The sequence below is a fragment of the Balaenoptera borealis genome, assembly GCF_965194805.1.
Source record: "Balaenoptera borealis genome assembly, chromosome: 7".
In the NCBI taxonomy this organism is placed as follows: domain Eukaryota; kingdom Metazoa; phylum Chordata; class Mammalia; order Artiodactyla; family Balaenopteridae; genus Balaenoptera; species Balaenoptera borealis.
Window position 1 is genome coordinate 54,194,914 of NC_138864.1, and position 21,826 is coordinate 54,216,739.

General features: G+C 37.2%; 1 protein-coding gene across 5 annotated transcripts in view; it reads right to left on the reverse strand.

Annotated features, from left to right (window-relative positions):
* Nucleotides 1-148: 148 nt before the first annotated feature.
* The window catches only part of KLHL7 (kelch like family member 7), a 57,860-nt gene continuing 36,182 nt past the window's right edge, over nucleotides 149-21,826 (reverse strand). For all 5 annotated transcript variants that reach the window (XM_082398379.1, XM_082398380.1, XM_082398381.1 and 2 more), the window contains 4 exons: nucleotides 8,878-9,118; nucleotides 6,403-6,604; nucleotides 2,803-2,900; nucleotides 149-1,576 (listed from right to left, as the gene is read on the reverse strand). In XM_082398379.1, coding sequence (XP_082254505.1) covers nucleotides 1,293-1,576; nucleotides 2,803-2,900; nucleotides 6,403-6,604; nucleotides 8,878-9,118 — 825 coding nt within the window. In that variant the 3' untranslated portion in view covers nucleotides 149-1,292. The remainder of the gene's footprint in view (nucleotides 1,577-2,802; nucleotides 2,901-6,402; nucleotides 6,605-8,877; nucleotides 9,119-21,826) is intronic.

Consider the following 21,826-nt stretch of genomic DNA (forward strand, 5'->3'; position numbering starts at 1 on the left):
TTTTTCATTTAAACATTTTTAGGTTTTAAGCTTATAACCGCCATTATAAAGAAAACAATAAAAATTTAAAAAGAAACATTGTTTCACAAGTTCAAAAAACAGCCATTACCTAACACATTTAAAATGAAGAATGAACTTAGCGGTCTACTTGAAGTTTAAAAATATTTAATATTACCAGGTAAAAACATGGATGGTGACAGCTTTACATGGCTCACTCCATACATTTCATAATGTAAAAGGGCAAAACATTACTAGGAAAGAAATGAATAGGTGGGTTTGTAAAAGATTTACTGACCACATATAAGCAATTAATACAAGATGACAAATATTTAACTCAACTAAAAAACTTTTAGAGACAACTGAGTCAAATATCAATGATGTGCTCTGCTAAGGAAGAGAAGTCATGTACCTTTCTAATCTGTAAGAAGTTCAAAATGTATAACTATCAGTGCTGTTCTAGTGACCTAGAAATTTGCTATAAGTAGCTTTCTTTTGCTAGGTAATAATTCTTATAATGATTGGATTTTATTTAACAGAGTGAGCACTGAAGAGGCATAATCCTTTTTTAACCCCTGGGAAAAAAAGTGATATAAATTAGTGATGGGTGCTAGGCTTGACATTTTGTGTTAAAAAGATGGAATTATTTAACTGGATAGAATATATTTCATGAGGAGTTGGGTACATTTTTAACTCTCAAAATGTGTTTATGAAGTTTTGTGAGATATAAGTGTATGCTTTGACTCACTCTGGCTTGTTTTTAAAATGCAATACATTTGGCACTAAATGGAACAAATGAAGACAAGCAAAACTACGTGAGACTAAGCTGCTCCATCAGAATCGCCTATCTTTGACTTACAATTCATACTATTTCTTAGTTCTTGACTGAACAGAAACAAACAGACCTAACTACATAGCACTTCTATGATGTATGAAAATAGAATCTAGAGCTAAGACGAGGTTGCTTCTATGGTGAGTCAGTCCCCCATTCTGCCATAATCATAGTTACAAATGTGAAATTCATTTAAGAATTCATACTTTCACCAAGTGCTTATAACTTTACAAGTTTTCTTGCTAGATACGTTCTTGGTTATGTGGCCAGCTGAAATACGGTCTTTGAATTAAGTAAGAAATCCCATATAAAAGAAAATCTATTTTATAGGAATCTTACTTTACTTGAAACTTCCTTGAAGAAAACAAAACACCAAACTAAAACTTTGTAACCAAACTCTTGGAACAAAGCACTGGTGGCCATAGTTTTGAGTCTCCAGTGAGTCTTGAGGTTCACTCATTTTTCATGTTTCAAGGGTTTCTTCATTTGCTCCACAAGTATCAACAACACAAATTAAACAACTTGTTACTGGAAAAGCTCGGACTTTGGAGTTGGCGATCCATTTGTCTGTTTCAGTGTTATATTCAAGGATGTGTCCTAATCGACCCACACCTTGAAAACCAGCCAAGACATAAACTACAGAGCCGACTGCTGCACACTTCACCGTTACACCCTTCCATGGCATTGGTGAGACCATCTTCCATTCGTTTAATTTAATATCGTAATATTCCACATTGTCCAGACCACCTTCAAAAGAATAAAACGTGAACAACTACATGAACAATTCTAAGATCTCTTAAAGTAATAATTCTTTGTATTTTTTCCAAACCTTTTATTATGAAAAACTGCAAACATGTAGAAGAGTTGTCAGAATTTTACAATGAATCCTCACATACCTACCATTTAAATTCCTATTCTTACTTGAACACAACAGAAATTTAACTTAATTTTTATTTGTCATTTTAGAATCATAAATACTTATATTTATTCTATAAAATTAAAGATGTTCTATCTGCTCTGGAAAAATTAAAAAGTAGACCAGTGAAGTTTCCTTCTGATTAAGTTTGATTATAATCATTCAAATGTCCTTCTGTTTCCTTCTACCATTTATCTGTCAGCAGCTTATGAAAAACAGCAATGGATAGAGACAGAAGACGGAAATAAAGTTATTTCTTTGTTATACTTAAGTAATGATTAAAGGTACTGACTAAAATAAGCTTTGTGGAATCTTATCTATAGATTCAGTCCAAATTCTACATTATTAAAAGCAATTATTTAAGATTCTTTAGTACAACATTATTTAAGAAAATAAAAAGATCAAATTTACTCATTTAAAAAAGTAATACTGATATTTTCATGCAACGTTTAAAAATGTTTAGGAAACACTGCCATTCAGAGCCTGGATACAAGTCCTAAAAGTTAAATTAAAAAGTTTCAGAAGTTATATTAAAGTTTAAATGTTTCTGTCACTCAATAGTTTTTTTTTTTTTTTTTTAAATATTTATTTATTTGGCTGTGCCAGGTCTTAGTTGTGGCATGTGGGATCTTTAGTTGCGGTATGTGAACTCTTAGTTGCAGCATGTGGGATCTAGTTCCCAGACCAGGAATCGAACCCGGGCCCCCTGCATTGGGAACATGGAGTCTTAGCCACTGGACCACCAGGGAAGTCCCCACTCAATGGTTCTTAAGCTAATGTGATGCCATTCCCCAGAGGGTATTTGGAAATGTGCTAAAGCCACCTGAGACTGTCACAATGACTGGTGGCTATTACCTACATTCATAGACAGAAATATTAAATGTATTACAATGTTTCATAAACTGTTAGTTCACAGAAACTATAAAAAGAAAAGTCTAATGATGTATGTGATTAATGCTTGTATCTAGATCTCAAGAAACATTTTCATAACTTAAGATAAGGAAATATCAGCAAATTCATTGCGAAAGTTGAAAAGTGAACTAATAACTTCACATACCTAAGCCATTCTGACCACCCACAGCAAATATCTTGTCTTTTACAAATACCAGTCCATGATTCTTCCTGGCTTCAATCATTGGACACAGCTCAGTCCATCTGAAAAAACAAAGGAAAGTTTTCAATATACATGTTCACAAGAAGGTAAAAGGACTCATACGAATTTATAAGAAAGGTCTGTTACCCCAAGTAAGCGCTCATTTACCACTCACATATGTGTACACATGCACGCACACACACACAAATGTGCGCGTGCACGTTTGGAAAGCTAGAAAACAAAAGTTTAACAGTGGTTTTCAGTAATTTATAGGTGGGGTAAATAGGGATTTTATTCCTTTCAACTCCAATAGGATATGGGAAATAGAGGATATCTGGAGACTATTAACATGTCTTTGGAAGACATCCATTTCCTATAGTTCACAATAACTTGTAAAACAGTAACAAACAAAACGGGGAAGATATGTAAGAAAATATAAGGTACTAATATGGTTTTAGTCACACATGGTTTTAATTAATATTTACATAGGGTAAGTAAAACAAATTTATCATGGGCCTCTAGCAATCAGCAAATTAGCATATCTGTTACTATTCACACATCCATCTTTAAATATACACTTAGAACTTCAGGCAGCTCCTATCATTCTGTCATGTTTAATAACTTATCAGCACGTTGCTGTGTTCACAGGCACTACTATAAAGAAAGAGATTGAGAATATAAATGTGGACACAAGTGTTGAAGGATACTAATTCACAGGTAGCAGCATTAAACACACAGACAATTTTGTTATTGTTTTCTATGAGATTCATCTCTTCTTTTGCATGTACTCCCATACAGATAACTGACATTGGTGATTGTGAAGGTGGTACCAACACACAGCTCTTAACAGCTGATATAAATCGAAAGACTCCAAACAAAAACAAAAACAGGGCAACTTGGCATAAGTGTAATGCTCTAATATGGTTATTTATAACTCTTCTTTTAAATAATTTAATACATTTAACTTTTCAAAACATAATTAGAGCATAATGATGAACTCTGAAATATCAACAACTCTTGTTGCCTTATATTTACATACTTTTGGTTTGTTTTAAAAATGGTTTGACAGTCACCACTCTCATTTTCTGAGCATTCAGTTAAAGTAAGTCCTCCTGTTTTTCAGGATGAACACACGTGCTCCTCCAGGTGAAAAGACCAGCATTCAGCTCGGAAGTGGGAGAGCCAGTACTCGACCTCCACAGCCTCTCCACACAGTGAGCTGTCAAAGTGTGTTAAACAGAGTATCTGACTTGGAAAAATTCAATATACATACCCCTTTCTTCTCTAAATATGTCTATGATATAAAATAAGAGAATGTTTTATGTACATCTAAGTCTCCTCAAGGTTTAGAATTAAGGCACTTCGTGAAACACGCTTCCTTCCTCCTATAATTCACATGCAGAGTATGCACTAGGTCTTTGCTCTCTCCAACCTGAGTTTAGTGTTCAGTAGCTTTCCTTAAAATTCTAACTGTGGAAACTGTGTTGTGTTGTTTCCATAGGTTTCATTTCTTAGCTTCCAATCGAACATATTCTAGTTAAAAAACACTTTAAAAATTGTCAAAATTGGGAAGAAACAGTTTTACAAAAAATACGTTGGATGGACATAACATATTAGAAAGGAAATCATTTTAGTATATAACATCTTTCACTTTGAGATTTGGATAATTATATTCACACTAGCTTTTTCACTTAGGAAAATTTAGAGAATATAGAGAATTCAAATTTAATACATAAGCTCAGTATATACAAGACAAAAGAAATGCTAAGTTGTGTAAGTTTTAAAATATTCCCCAAACTGATTATATTCACCTAGTTTTAAAAAATATTGACGTTGTAGAATTCCTTTATACTCTATCTCTACTACTATAATTAAGAATATATTGATTTACACTGATACTGCCTGAATAAAGATCTCAGAATTTAGAAACCTGGAGTTCATATGGTATGGGTTCTACTCTAAGATATTTTTTTAGAAACAAAACAATAATTAGGCAGCAGAATGAATGAGATTACAGCTTTCCAACTAGTATGCTGTAATGCTTTTTGAGTATAGGATTTATGGGAGGTTAAGTAGAGATTGATATAGGAGAGAGGACAGTTGGTATATACCCTGCTCCTATGGTTTAGGACAAGAGGGGGTGGATAGATAGCTGGATGGACGGATGATGGGATTAGGATAAGGCGTATCCCCAGTGTGCCCTGGCAAGTACAAAGGTACAGTTTAAAAAAACATTGGGAAGTATTAAGTTTGATGATCTCAAGAGATTTCCTAGTCTAGACACTTAGCAAAAGATAAGTTTCAAGATAAGCTTCTTTCAATTCTATCCCTAACATGGGTGACTAGTTGAGCAAAAAAATGAGAAAAGAACAATTGTAATTGCACTTTTCTTTGGGAAAGGAGTTACTGATTTTGCTTCCTTAAATCCTTCAAAAATAGGTGGGAAGCATAAATAACTGCAAATGACAATCATATTTTATAATTAAATCTTTACTCTTAATTTACTAAAAGCAATAGCTGGAGTAGAAGACTTCTATGTTTTGTAGCCTGGAAATATTTCCTAAATACAAAAATTGAGCACAAGAGTTTTGGTGCAGCTGTTTGGCATAACATTTAAGTTGAACATATTTGCCCAATAACTTGTTCTGGTAAAGGAAGAACAATCCTTTCAAACGAGCAAGTTAATTTTCTTATTGAAGGTCTTTGGATGTTTCTGATTATCAACAAAAGGTCTGACTGGAAGATCATCTGGGTTCATTTTCTTGTTAGTTAATTACACTATACTTACCACCCCCCACTATCAATAACTAGCTCATATCCTTTGGCTGTATTGAATGGGTTCCATCATTAATTACGAGATCAGAAAAACGGGCTAACCATTTATTTCTTTGTATTTTGCCTTTTAAAAGCAGTTATTTTACTTCCCAGTTGACTTAAGAATATTTTATTTAGGGACTTCCCTGGTGGTCCAGTGGTTAAGTCTCTGTGCTCTCAATGCAGGGGGCCCGGGTTTGATCCCCCTGGTCAGGGAACTAGATACCACATGCCTCAACTAAGACATGGCACAGCCCAATAAATAAGTAAATAAATATTTAAAAAAAGAATAGTTTTATTTAATAAATATGAATCCAAACATACTTTAGTAAGCACAAACTCAAAAAAGACATTATACCTAGGGGTATGATTCATTAATGCCACGAACCAATACATAATATTTTTCTAATTAAAGGCAAATTTACTACTGATCATAAATTGTTTCCCCTTCTCTACACTTCCTGATCTCTCAAACAAAAATATTTTGAGTTTGATGAATCGGTCATATTTTCTTATTCACCGACATTCATTTATTGCACAAGCAGGAATAGAAAGAGAGGGGCTCCCATGGGGTATAAGGTCAAGCCATTTCTTAAGGTGTAGAGGAAGGGTCAAGGCTATAAACATGCCCCTGACCCTAGCACATTCAAAAATCCTTCTGCTGGGTTCTTTCTGCCTTTTGACATCTTCTTCCATTGAGCTTATAGAATACAATTAATTGTGTAGTAAGAGTTTTAAACTGATACATACGTTTCTGTGGCAGGATCATAGACTTCACAGGAATTCAGTACTCGCCCAGAAACATTGTTCCCTAAACTTCCACCACAAACATAGATCAGGCCGTTGGCTTCCACCATCCCATGGCTGCAGCGCTGAGTCAGCATGCTGGGCTTTGTGTGCCAGCTTTCAGTTCTTGTATCATAGCACTCAAATAAATACAGAGCCGAGTTTCCTGTAAAAGAAAAGGACCCCATCTTGCTTAACTTAGTGTGTATGTGGGCCTGAAGTCAGTTGACTGTAGAGTTGAATCATTAATTACTGGAGGAAAGAATTTAGGGTTGTAGAGTCTTTTCTCTACTCAACAACAACAACAAAACGTAGAAATACTTTCAGAAAAAGCTATCCCTGTTTGTATAGACCTTGGAAAATATTCAAAAAAGGATCTGCTGGAGAGACATTAATTGGTAATTAAACAACAAAAAAAAAGAAATTGGTTTGATTTCAAAAGATTTTCAAATTAAATAAGAAACATTATGTATGTCTTCCGGCCCAGTTACGCATGATGGGAATTAATTGAACCTCAAATGTTTATAGAGAGGGGGAAAAACACAGCTGTTTACAGATGGGAAGTCTATATCTTAAAATATGAAGACTACTATCTGAAGAGTATCCTCAGGCTTGTCATTTAATGTTCTACAACAGCTACTGCATCATTAACAAAACTGTTCTTCCTGACTGCTCTCAGTAGTTGTGTGGGTAGGCCCTGAAGTCATGCCAGTCCATTCTTGAGTATACACTCAAAGTATCGTTATGTATTTCTGGTGTACTTTGATTATACACTTTAACGGCAAAACACACCCATCCTGTTTTGCAACTTCTGCACATTTTAGGAGCTCAATAAAGAGTTTTAGAAATGATACCACTAAAGATCAAGTGCTTTTTTTCTTTCCCAAGAAAAACGAAGCTAGAACTTTATCAAATTATTGCTCCCCTCCCACTTTTCTGGACTTTTCTAACGCTTAAAAGCAATAACAGCCTTATAAGTCTCTATCAAAACCAAAGCCTATGAAGAGTAACAGACAGAAGAAGTAACAGTCATGACTAACAGTAACTTCTTTTTAACTTTTTAAACATTTCAAATTTGGTAGATTCAGTCGGTTGACACTAAAGGGAAATATACAGTATATAGCAGATTAAAAAAAAGTTACTATTTAAGTGAAAAACTGACTTAGTAAATGCTGAAGAAATGAAGTTATCTACTATACTTTACACAAAAAAGTATATCTATAAAACACTTCCTACTATATTTAGGATTTATTGTATTTGAAATATGCTGTATTAGACATTCTGTGAGAATGCTTTTAAAGAGAGGGAAAGATCACCTCTTAAGTCACATTTAGAAAATCATCATCTTTTTTGTATTCATTTTGCATCTAGTGGGAGCGGGGGGTAGAAACTTAAAACAAATAAATATGCTGACCAAGAGTAAAACAGTCTTTGGGCTAATATAAAAACCATAAAAGAAAATAAAAAGACAATGTTTAAATTCCATAGTTTAGATTTACTTGGTCTTCCTAGTTTTCTTTATAAGCCCATTATTTAGCTAAGGAAATTACTTGAAAAGACGAAAGCATATAAAAGCTAGTCTGCACCTAGAATATTCATTTAGAAAAATTATTCATTTAGTAAACGAACACTAGTGGACACTTACACATTATCTGTCAATGAGAAAGGTTTTTATACCCATACCCACACCCTGTTCTGATCAATAAGCTTAAGATACCACTACCAATCATTACATTAAAAAGTTAAAGAATAGGGACTTCACTGGTGGTCCAGTGTTAAATAATCTGCCTTCCAATGCAGTGGACACGGGTTCAACCCCTGGTTGGGCAACTAGGCCCACGTGCTTCAACTAGAGAGCCCGAGTGCCGCTAACTACAGAGCCCGCGTGCCATGACCAGAGACAGAAAACCTGCACGCCACAACTAGAGAGAAGCCCATGCACCGCAACGAAGATCCCGCATGCCACAACGAAGACCCGACGAAGCCAAAAGAAACAAAAAAAGTTAAAGAATAAAGCAAATGAAAAAGATTATTCTTACTTTTTTCTGATACAAAGAAAGCAAAGATAATACAGATTTTAAAAGCCTGAATGTGGGTCTATGAGTAAGCCAAACTCTGAAATCTTTAAAGCAAATAATATTACGTATATAAAATGACTAATCCAGATGGCAACAATGAAGCTAAAATCCAGGTGACGTCAACGAAACCGCTGTCATGACAAAAAATGGACAGTTAACGTAATCAAGGAAGTTGAAGTTCTCGTAAATTAATGACTTATAAAGAGTAAGGTAAACCTTCAGGGAAATGTGCTCTAAAATATGACAGATATGTATTTAAATTTGTCAAAAAGTATCTGGACAAATAACACCAACTCTGTTTAAATATGAAAGCCAAGATCCTCAGCTTTAAAGCACACACAAATACTGAATAAGTCCTTACCAACTTCGGAACCTCCAGATGTATAAATTTTGCCTTCTGCAGCGCAGGCAGCAAGGCTGTCTCGAGGTGTTGGAGGGCCCAGTTTGGAATACCAGCTATCTTTAACGACATTATAGCAGTCCATTCGTTTTATGGGGAAAAGCTGAGAGCCACCCAAAATGTAAACTACATTGTCCCAAAACACGCATGCTGCGTCTCTTCGTTTTTCAAAGGGGCAGCGGATGTCTGTCCAGCTATAATCCTGTAACAGGAAAGGACAGGAAGATTTCAGTAATGGAAAACTATAATAGAAAAGGATGAAGCAAAGATATAATTGAGAACATACAAAACATAAGAATATGTTAAATTTATCAGAGTACATATAAGAATGCTTGGCTTGAGACTATTATTTAATCTTGCGTGGCTTCTTCAGAATGTTGGTTAGTCGTGTCAGAAGGCAAGAGGAAGACAGTGACGGCTTTGGGTCTTTTCTGGCTCTAAAATAAACTTTAACACATTTGTATGTATCACCACCACCCAGTCTTCTATTCCTTCTGTTATTGAGGATAACAATACAAGAAAATACTAAAATAAGCAGTTTTGTTATTTAAAGAAAGATTTTTTTTTTCAAATGTAAATATGCGCATCCCTTCTTTGCCGGATGTATAGGGATATAAAGAATCAATGGATAATTTGAAGCTTTAACTGCCATTAACCTACTAATGCCTAAAGCCAGAAGGCATTTTGTAGACTTCTGAGAGATATTAATTTTCTGTAAATATTCAGGTGAGCCACTATAGTTAGCCAGATTCTTAAAGCTGTGATATTATGAAATACTTGAATAACCTGAGTAGTCTGGAAACAATTTTTTTCTTCTCAATGAGAAGAAATGGGCACCTATCAGTACTTCACCATAAAGGCTGTTCACAGCACCACTGATTCCTATGTTTGATGACATCCAAGGACACCTGTGCCCTTCTTCTATGTAAATATGTGGGGGAATGCTCCCAAAGTTATAGCTTGTTGGATCCTCCCCCTATTAAAGCAAGGAAGTTACAGTGTTCCTGCTGCTTTCTGAAAATGGTTGAAAATAATTAGGGTCAGATAGAAATCCAAACAATTCCCAATCTCATCAATCAAAGCACTGTGTGTGATTTATTAATGTTGATTTCCCTTTGGGAAAATTTGATATCTATCATGCTAATGTCCTGTTTTTCAGGCATTCACTGAATTAGATCAAAGCATCATGGAACATAAGAAATGGTCTCTTAGGAAAAAGAAGAGTCCCTGATTGAGAATATCTTGATTCCTAGTGATGATAAACATTCTGCTTTTCAGGTGACCAGAGAAACAGAGCCTTAATCCCTTTCTTACTCTCAAATTAGGGTCTATGAGTCCCCCTGGGTTACTCAGTGGTATTTTTATTGGTAGGCACACAGAACTGTAGGATAAACATAACATCTTCCTGAAGCTTCAGTTTTACTCAATGGATTTGAAAAACTGAGGAAGAATATCTTAAAAATTTGTTTTCTTGGGGAAACTGTGTACCACAGGATGAAAAAAAGTAAGCGATAAAATATTCTACAGGGAGCGATACCTCAAAAGTAAACAAAATTACTCTCTTACATATTATGCAAATCTACTCATAGCTCCTACCTGACCAGGTTCATTAGCAGAGAAATACAATTTCATTAATAAGGTACATTAACTTAGTGAATCTCAAGTCTTGCCACTCTTACACCCAATTTATCTGATATTATTAGAAAGTAATAAGCAAATTTTCCCATAATTTCTAAAGACATCATTAAGAACATTATCTTTCTAAACTCTTCCTTAATTTCAGGATGAGAAAGTTGGTCAGATATTCTTTGAAATGGTCTCCAAGACCTGATACTCTTCAAATTAAAAAGAACTGCCCATGTAGAAGCTGGAACTAAAAGAACAATATACTATTTCTTTTAGCTAGATGAGCTTAAACACTTAGGCACTAAGATTATGAGGTTCCAAAGAATGAAATAATTTCAAAGAGGTTGGTAACAGAATAATTCTAACTTTCCAATACTACTCAAGGGTCTGAGTAGGGAATGGATGATCATAAGTCATATAGGACTTGGTTATGCTTCATATCTAAGAATTAAAATGCATTGCTCTCTCAGAACTCTAAGCCCAAGGGAAAATTGATTAGCTTGTGTGTCTGCATTGTGTGTGTGTGTGTGTGTGTGTGTGTGTGTGTGTGTAACACGGGAATAGGCACATGTTTCTATCTACTTGCAATGTGGGCTCTGATTTCTCTAGAAGTCCTCAAGTTTTTAAATCTTTTCCAACTCTCCCAATACTGTCATTGGTCACCATACATGTTAAACACTATGCTTGATAAATACTAGCTATAAATAATATTCTCCCTAATAGTTCATCTTCTACGCAGATAAGTGAAATGATCTTTCTTTTTACCTGGAATGCAGAATAGACTTTATTTCAGATAAAATGTAATGCTTTACATTTGGGCTCATTAAATATACCTGTCAGGTGTTAAATGCACCTATGTTTGAGCATATCTGCCTTTGGTTGTACGCAGGGGAGATTATGGTCTTTTTTTTCTGTGTGTGTATGGGCCAACCTCCCTTGGAAATCTACCCAATTCCCTCAATCTACCCCACATCCAAAATAGAGTACTGAGAATGTGATTTAACGTTTGCCCTTTAATAACTTATTACACTACCTAGGAGATGTGTGTAGTTGAAGAAGCAAGCAGAGAGGGGAAAAAAACAGATGGGAAGTCAGGCTTGTCAGCTCAGTGGATATCTTTGCCAGGTCTTATTCTAGTCATGGGACCACTCCCAACCTGGGGCCTGTAGGTGGAGGAAGAATTACTTATGGCTCCCAGCACTCACAGGCTACAGGGCAAGCTAGAGGGGCGTGGAGCTTTCATGTTAGCAACAGACGGATGAATAGCACTAGAGTCACAGTGTACGTGTGTGGGCAGGAAATTGTTACCCTAAAAATATAATTTAATGCAGTTTTTATTGAGTACCTATTCCAGGCAAGGTTCTATGCTTAGCTGCTGAGAAGATATGAAAATGAGAAAACTGGAAAGCTTAGAAAAAACACAGGTAGAAGGATTTCTTAAGTTCTGACACATCACCCATGTATGCATCCACACATATATATGCAGACATACCCATGTATAAAGTCCTGTCTTTCCTGGTCCCAGTCAGCCTTTCTTGCCTCTGCTATGATATATCACATTCTAGACTTTTTTCAAGCTCAAGACTCCTTTTCTTTTTGCAAGCTTCCCTCAGATTTCCTTTTTCTGAATCCCCACCACACTGAAGTCTGCAGTTGATGACTGAGTATGCCATTACATCTTGTCTTGTGTGACTTTTCAGCTGTAGGACACTGCTACAGGAAGTGAAAGTGAAAGCCCTTCTTGAGTTGAAGGGCTGTAATATTTTTCTCCAAATGCCTTAGGGTAAAAACATCAGCCTGCTATTTTCCTTGAGAGTAAGGATTGATTTTATATAATCTTTATTCTGAAAACACATGACTCCTCAAATAATATAAACACTAAAGATGTAAATTTTAATAATAATCAAGACAACCAAAATGCAAAATGAAAGAAACTTTTTATTTTTAAGACTTGAGAACTTTATTTTGCATCATTTTGAGAGAAAATCAAGCAAAGCTAGGGGAGAGAGGAGGTATAGGCCAAATGCCACAACATTCCTAGAAGTAGTTTCATGAAAAGTACATCAAAACACTGTGGCTTATAAAAAAGAACAAAATAATGCCATTTACAGGAACATGGATAGACCTAGAGATTGTCATACTGAATGAAGTAAGTGAGACAGAGAAAGACAAATATATGATATCACAAATATATGATATCCACATATAATGTAGAATCTAAAAAAATGGTACAAATGAACTTACTTACAAAACAGAAATAGAGTCACTATTACAAATAAATGATAATATTACATATCCTTATGAGGAATACTCCACAGCCCTTCAAAAGGATGGTATTTTCATTGACATGAAAATACCACCACAATATAAATGCTGAGAGAGTAAAAAAAAGTTTTTGTAAAATAGCACGTATGGCATGATCTCACATATATAAAGTGGGAACACTGGGGACTTCCCTGGCAGTCCAGTGGTTAAGACTCCGTGCTTCCACTGCAGAGGGCATGGGTTCGATCCCTGGTCAGGGAAGCTCTGCATGCCGCGAGGTGCGGCCAAAAACAAAAAATAAATAAAAAATAAAATTAAAAAAATAAAAAATTCTAAATTAAAAAAAAAAATGAGAACACTGGAATGATGTTCACCAACTATTGATGACTGTCTGTTATGCTGGGAGCACTCTGGCTTTCTCCTTTTTATCTTGCTATGTTTGAATTTTCTACAATGAGCATATATTATTTTTTTTAAACAGAAAAAGTAAATACAACAACCAGGCAAGTAGTACCAAAAGTATGGTACAAAGAAAACAACTTCTCACGTCAGATGCTTATAATAGTACTAAATGTTTTAACAGAAATGTGGACTTAAAACTAATTTAAGTTAAGGCTTTAAAAATTTAAACACTTAAATAGCTATTATACTACGTGGCTGAATTTCAACTACAAGACGGATCAGAAACAGTCTTTGCCTTCCTTCTAAATAGCACACTATTAGGGCACTCTAGTTTTTCAGAAGTGAACACTTGATTGTGCTTAATTTCCTAGGCTGTACCCACCTTGAAATGCACTCATTTTCAATGGGATCACACAGATATTTCTGTAAACATATTAACCTCCCAAAGTCCAGAAAGGGATTTAATAATCAGCCATTGGAAGAAAATACTCTTGTAACTTAAGTTCTTCATAAAACATAGCATCACAGCTAGAAAAAAGGCTTCCACAGTTGGCAGTGGGTGGGCAGGACATGACTGTGCTACTGTAAGCTGCTAGATAAACTCAGGAACAGTGAACATATCAACGGGCAGTTCCCAGCTACTGATCAGTTAAAACTAGCAAGGAGTGGGAAGTGAGGCCAGACACCAGCTCAAAGGGAATTACTAATTAAGAATCACTACTGTTTTATAAAGTCACAAAATGTTCTCCCCACTCCACTCTCAAACTAAAACCATACCACCAAGACACACAACTCAAATCTACTCAGAAATTTAAGTGAGATGAAACTCAGTTCAAAAGTGAAACCTCATATGAATATTATGCTCAATATCAGCTCTTGTCCTTTCAGTAAAAAATACATGAAATAGCAGGGGAGCATCTCTGCGCTAGCACCTTGCCAGACATCTCAATGACAAGATTTGCCTTTAGATGAACTTTGACGTGTAATTTTTTATCTTGGCACAGGAAGGCATATTATACTTTAAATGATTATCTCAAATCTCAAAATGCAGTAACATATCCATTTAATAAAACGTTCTCACCAATGGGACAAACATCAACTCTGTCTCAGATGTGTGGAGTATAGGAGATAATGCACCCAGTCAGGGGGTTTGGAAGAGTTAGGCAGGGGGAAGAAAAAAACAAAATGGAGATGGTAAGCCTTTTTACATTTAAATATGGGAAAATGAGAAAAACTTAAGGATGGCAGGGAGAAAGAGACTCAGCGAATGAAGATCAAAGAGTCAAATGAACATAATTGATATTCACGCAAATTCTAAGATTTAAACCTTCTGTTAATAGACCAGAAAACTGAAGTTCAGAAAGGCTGACTTGCCTAAGCTCCTATACCTAGACTTGAAATGCTCCTTCTACAAAACAGCTGCTTTCTTTTAGAAATAATGGAAGGAAGGAAGGAAAGAAGGAAGGAAGGAGGAAGGAAGACAAGACAAGGGACCAAAAAAAAGGTCTCACAAAAGAAAAAAGACCAGTGGGTCAGTCCTTCAGTTCTTCCACCTATATCTAAATTCTTTTTTTTTTAAAGCAAAAAGTTAGACTCCATTCAGTTAAATAATACTTTGTATGCATTTTATGAAAACTTTTAATACTCATACTTATCAAACCAAAAAGATATATTCATACTAAGGACTCAATATATTCTTTTCTTTCTCTTTCTTCCTATCTAAACTCTACCAGTAAGTGTCCCTCAAGAAAACTTCCATGGGGCTTCCCTGGTGGCGCAGTGGTTGAGAATCTGCCTGCCAATGCAGGGGACACGGGTTCGAGCCCTGGTCTGGGAAGATCCCACATGCCGTGGAGCAACTAGGCCCGTGAGCCACAATTACTGAGCCTGCGCGTCTGGAGCCTGTGCTCCGCAACAAGAGAGGCCACGATAGTGAGAGGCCCGCGCACTGCGATGAAGAGTGGCCCCCGCTTGCCGCAACTGGAGAAAGCCCTCGCACAGAAACTAAGACCCAACACAGCCATAAATAAATTAATTTAAAAAAATGCATTGAGTTTGGGGGACATATATCTAATATTTAAAAAAGAAAAAAAAAAGAAAACTTCCATGAAGCTTCCATGGACAAATTCAACCCAGGGGAATCTCTTCTTTTCAGACCACCAAGGCTGTCATTACCTATCCCACACCGGGACTTTTAATTGTTTACATTCAGGGGCAGCTTCACCAACCTCAGCCTCTGTGTTCTCTAATTGCTTCAAGCTTGTATACATCTCATACACTTTGCGTTTGACTCCTTCATAATCCCTGCTGCAGTCCAACCCCAAAATTTCAAATTCTAGATGAACTGTCATACTGGTAATATATGACAAAATATTTGTTCAAACTGCAGTTTATAACCAGCTAACTGTACAGTATGCTATGGTACAATCTGCTATTGTTTATAGCAACTGAGGTTAGCTTTCTCTTATACTGAATCACCAATGTTCAAAGAATATGACAAGAAACCTATCTGAACATGATTTAATACTTCTAGGATAAAAGATCTTACTGTGCCTTTGGGTCATCATATGAACAATTACCAAAGGTAGCCAACAGTAATTTTTGAATGACATGGCACAGTAAATATTTATTTCATTCCCTGGTGATTTCGCTCAGCCTCTTACCCACTAGCCCTGCATTTATGTAGCCACCACCCTCCAGCTAATTCCAGGATGACAAGAGTCCTTTAAAACACCACCACACAGATTTATCATCCCTAGTCTCCTTATCCCTTCCCACCTGTGGCCCTCAATCAAATACCTACAGCTTTGTTTCTGCCCTCTCTGTCCTTTAAGGGGACTGATCTGTTAATTTACAATAATTATGGCTGGCTGTGGCTTACAGAGAGTCTGAAGTCATCCCTCTCTTGGTGAGTCGTATTTTCACTGGGGTTTTTTGCAGGCACAGTGACTAAACACAAAAGGAAACTGATCCCTGAAGGTGGGAACTTCAGGTACTGCACCTTTGTAGGGTACAAGGGCTGTGAGGTTGACTTTACAACAAAACTACAAAAGTGTGTTATGGAGATGCTTGAAAACAAAACAAAACAGAGGCTCTCAATATTCCTATTTTGGAAGACATTCTAGGAAGGCACTCTACTGAGAATTTACCTCAGAATGTGTTCCAGTCTCTTTTACTTGAATGTGAGGACCACCTGTCTAACCAAACTGCCTGCAAACAAACAGGTGTGAGGAATACTTATTGTGCATAAGCGGCAAAGAACACTGATTTTTACCACTGGCGCCTGTTATACTGACCACTAAGGAAGCTTAAGGGATACCCATGTTGGCCCACACTTGCATTCCAGCAACATCAGTCCCTGTGGGACACAGCTATAGGTCCAAACCACCTGGGATTACTGCTGTCCATTTTGGATATTTTGTTCTTACAGGTGCCCCTGATCATTTTAGCAACACTCAGTCTTTGACTCCAGTATACTGCTCCTACAACACTCTTTTGCTGGTGACAAACACTACTGATGCACTCTTACAAAAGCTTCATTAATTTTTTAATGTAACACCATTTTCCTATAAGGTTTACACTTCTTTTACACACAGGTCTTTTAAAATCACATGCAACATATAACTGCCAGTTTCCACCCTGATGACAGTGTAGGACTGTCTCCTTAGTGAAGGCCTGTTTAAGAGGGAAGGTAGCTATGATACTGTGAGAAAAGGCACTGTGATACCTTTAGTAAACAATATTTCCAAGAGGAAAATGTGTTTTGTGTTGAAAGTAACTTCACTTCTTTTGATTTAGGGTCCACCTATATTTAAATCCAGTCCTATAAAACCAACTGACAGGGCTTCCCTGGTGGCGCAGTGGTTGAGAATCTGCCTGCCAATGCAGGGGACACGGGTTCGAGCCCTGGTCTGGGAAGATCCCACATGCCGCGTAGCGACTGGGCCCATGAGCCACAGTTGCTGAGCCTGCGCGTCTGGAGCCTGTGCTCCGCAACAAGAGAGGCCGCAATAGTGAGAGGCCCGCGCACCGCGATGAAGAGTGGCCCCCACTTGCCGCAACTAGAGAAAGCCCTCGCACAGAAACGAAGACCCAACACAGCCATAAATAGATAAATAAATAAATAAATAAAATTAAAAAAACAAACAAACAAACAAAAAAAACCAACTGACAAAATTGCTTATGAAATATTATATAAAGTTATACCGGTTCATTCATCCTCACAAACTTGACTACCCACATTGGGCCAGACACTAAGCTCAGTGATGAGTCTACCTCAGAGTTTTAAGTAGGAAAAGGTACTAAGAGGGACTTCCCTGGCAGTCCAGTGGTTAGGACTCTGTGCTCTCATTGCCAAGGGCCTGGGTTCAATCCCTGGTCGGGGAACTAAAATCCCACAAGCCCCCGCGGTGAGACCAAAAAAAAAAAAAAAAAAAGAAGAAGGTACTCAGGAGAAGAAACTGATGGTTCCATAAAATATGGCACCATATGGTTTTCTGCCTTTGCAATTTACAGGGTCTAGTCCTCACTCTGCTGGTCTTACTCCTTGTTTGGTTTTGCCAGGGAATATGCAGAATCCCTTTTTCTCTAGAGCATAGTCTCCTTTTTTTTTTTTTTTTTTTTTGGTTGCGTTGGGTCTTTGTTGCTGGCCACAGGCTTTCTCTATTTGCGGCGAGCAGGGGCTACTCTTCACTGTGGTGGCTTCTCCCGTTGCAGAGCACGGGCTCTAGGTGCTCGGGCTTCAGTAGTTGCGGCACGTGGGCTTAGTAATTGTGGCGCACGGGTTTAGCTGCTCCGTGGCATGTGGGATCTTCCCGGACCAGGGATCGAACCTGTATTGGCAGGCAGATTCTTAACCACTGCACCACCAGGGAAGTCCCATAGTCTCCTATTTCTCCACCATATGAAAGTGGTGAGCCAAGACCCCTACAAAGTTTTAAGCCCTCAAAGCTGATGATTTCACTGACAAGAATAGTCCAAATAATCTGGTCAATTAAGTCAACTTTTATTTGGCATCAATATCATAAAACGTTCCCATACTACAATTTGAGAACACCAATTCTAAGAGAACAGAGCACTGGATTCAGAAAAAAAACTCTTTTAGCAATCAATAAGCACTTGAAAACTTTAAAAACAGGTACAGGTGGGGAAGGGGAGACTCAGCAGGCTTCATGAAAGGACCCTGACAAGAAGAGTATCATTTCAATTCAATATAGCAACCCAAGATTTCTTTATCTTTTATCTACTTATCTACTAGAAAAAATGTTAAGATTTTCTTTCTAATCATTTTTCAGTCAGCAGTTAACACAAATATTTGCCACCTCTCATGAACAATATCCAAGGAATATCTAAAGATAATAGTTTATAGGGATGTTGGCTTAATTCTAGATAATTCAATTAAGTAGTACTGCTTAAATTGTCTCTTTGAAGGAGATCAATTCAGTGAAAATAATCATTTTGGGTTGGTACAGGACACACATCAATGGGTTCCGTTTAATGACAGTTAAAAGCATTTTAGCATCTCTGAAAATATTAAGTTCAAGAATTTTAAAACAATTCCTATACAGTACTTATTATTAAGCAGTTACTTAAATAATGAAATAATGTTCACCTTGGGAGATTCAAGGTAAATAATAATAACTTATAATGAAGTCAGCCTTCCCAATTGTTTTAATATTAGAAATAATAAAGACAACCAACTTATATTAAAATATTATAAATAATAGTAAATAGTGAATATTTTCAAGATGAAGTTTTCAGCAGAAAGAAAGGAGAGGTTGGTTACTTCTAATAGAAATATTTAATAAATATTGTAATGGGATTCTAATGGTGTCAGCGTTAGGGAATAAAGTAATAACTGATGGAATGAGGATGTTTTTATTGGTAGTTATATCCTCAGTTATTTAAATTTTTCCACTGGAAGTCTAAAAACTTGTGACTGAGTATACAAAAGAGCACTAGGAACGTGCCATTTATAAGAGCAAAGTAAGACATCAAATGAGAATTCTGAAGTTACAGTCTCATTTCCAGGCTCGTGCAGAATATCCATCTTTTTTTTTTTCATCTGTCCAATTTAAAAAAAAAAATTAAGGGAAGTGTTACAACTACAGACCAAAAACAAAGTGCTAGTAGTCATTCCATATTTGCCTTATTCTAAAAACAGTGCTGTCTCCCAAATGAAGTCAGGATTCTCCTTGTCCCCCTGTACATCAGAATAGACATCTACTTTAAGATAAAGTATTTTCTACCAAAACATACTTTAACTGCCTTTTAACTGTCAAAATCAACACCAAAGTTAGGCTTTGGGAAACAAGAGGGGTGTAACTATTATCAACAGCTGAAAGCTGTGGTTTACAGATTTAATTAAGCTCCTATGACTTCAGATTTTCCTTGGGAAAAAAAAAGTTTATTTACAAATTTCCTGCTGTTGACTCAAAAGGATCCTGAAAAATTAAAAAACAGTGAAATTAAATAGCCACTGAAATGTTAGTAGTTTTAAAACTTACCTGGTATGAAACAGATGTGTAGGTGTATCAACCTGTTAAGCACACTGACATTGTGCTTATTGAACTGTATTGCACAGGCCATGAAACCTCATGGTACCTGCCAGTCACTCAGTCTTCTACTAAGAAAGGAAGCTAGATGTCTTTAGTAAAAAATCAGCCTATATATTGGAGATGGAGGAATGGACCAGAGATAGATATATGACCTGAGAGCAGCCCACAGGGACAGTCCAAATATGATGGTATTTAACCAATCTAACCTGATACTCTTTCCTTGGAGGTCTTTTTGATATCTGGCAGCATATATACTCTATGAGTTATATGACTCACACTGGTGACTCTAACTATTGTAGCAGGGCCAGATGTGGTCTCCTTACTGGACCAGATTGACTAAAACTTGGTCTGTAGTTAACACTCTGGCTAACGTGTATTTCTGTTACTATTTACCCAGATCATTACATGGAATTTCAACTGGCAGGGAAAATAAAATAATTTCATAGTCTGACCTCAAGATCTCTAGACTCTAACTGTCTGCTATAATCTCAGCTGCAGGAGCCCTGGTCTATCTCACCTTGCCAAAGGTCTCCCATATTGATGCCTGTAATACTGATCAGTTCAAGAAACAGAACTGAACAGAAAATGGAAAGGATCCCGTATGTCTTGGTGAGACAAGTGCTTCACAGGACAGAAGTTATCCTAGAGTACAGTGTTGGTCACTTCAGAGTCCCTAGATGTCCACAGGTCTGCAGCAGGGGTTGGCAAACTATGGCTTGCAGGCTAAATCCAACCCAATGATTGTTTCTGTAAATAAAATTTGATTGGAGGGACTTCCCTGGTGGCTCAGTGGTTAAGAATCCGCCTGCCAATGCAGGGGACATGGGTTCAAGCCCTGGTCCAGGATGATCCCACATGCCGCTAAGCAACTAAGCCTGTGCGCCACAAATGAGCCTGCGCTCTAGAGCCCGCAAGCCACAACTACTGAGCCCGCGTGCCACAACTACTGAAGCCTGTGCGCCTAGATCCTGTGCTCTGCAACAAGAGAAGCCACCGCAATGAGAAGCCTGCGCACCGCAACGAAGAGTAGCCCCCGCTCGCCGCAGCCAGAGTAAGCTTGTGCACAGCATCGAAAACGCAACATAGCCAAAAACAAATAAATAAATAACCTAATTAAAAAAAAAAAACCTCATCACACTGTTTAAAAAAAAAAATCTGATTGGAATACAGCCATGCCCACTTGTTTACGTATTATCTATGGCTGCTTTCCTGCTACAGCATCAGAGTTGAGCAGTTACGGCAGAGAATGTGTAGCCTAAAAAGCTAAAAATATTCTTTGGTCTTTTATAGAAAAAGTTTGGCAAGCCCTGATCTACAGCATGTTGGCATAGCCCCTTGGAAAGGAAGGACAGCTTGCTGCCCCAACCATCTTCTAACATTTTACAGATGACACATATCCTGTGTTTGGGTGTCCTACATTTATACTTTTACTGGGTAAACTTTCTAAGTGGGACAGGCTATAATCATACGGCTCAGCTGCTCAGGCTATCCTGTGATCCTAGGGCATTGGGATGCTGATTGAGATGCTGCATGTAACTTCAGGCATGTCTCAATATGACCAGAGAGCACACCTGTGGGATTCTGGAGCAAGGCCAACCTACTTTAAGCAGGTACCATTTTGTCAGTAAATAGCTCCTGGCTGGCTACTAGGGTCTGACAGACAGCAAATGTCTGACACCAAGGGACACCAGGTGACCATATCATTAACCCATTTTGAACAGTTTTCCCTGACCTACCAAATCACAAATAGCATGCTTTCAACCCATGATCTAGTATTTAAACATAAAACTGGGCATATGGAGGTCCCAAAGGCACAGAATACCCAAATGGGATAATCACAACCCTTACTCAGTAGGCCTTCTCCCTCACCCAGGGTTATGTCTTCATGGAGGTGGTCCCTACAGATCAGCTGACAAAATTGAGAGACCTGAGCTTGGTTCATTTGTGATAGTACTAGCCAAAAGTGGACTGCTTAAGCATTATACTCCCTTCAGGAATGGTACTGAAGGATAATACAGAAGAGACATATCCTGATATGGCAGATTTTCAAGCAGTTCCTT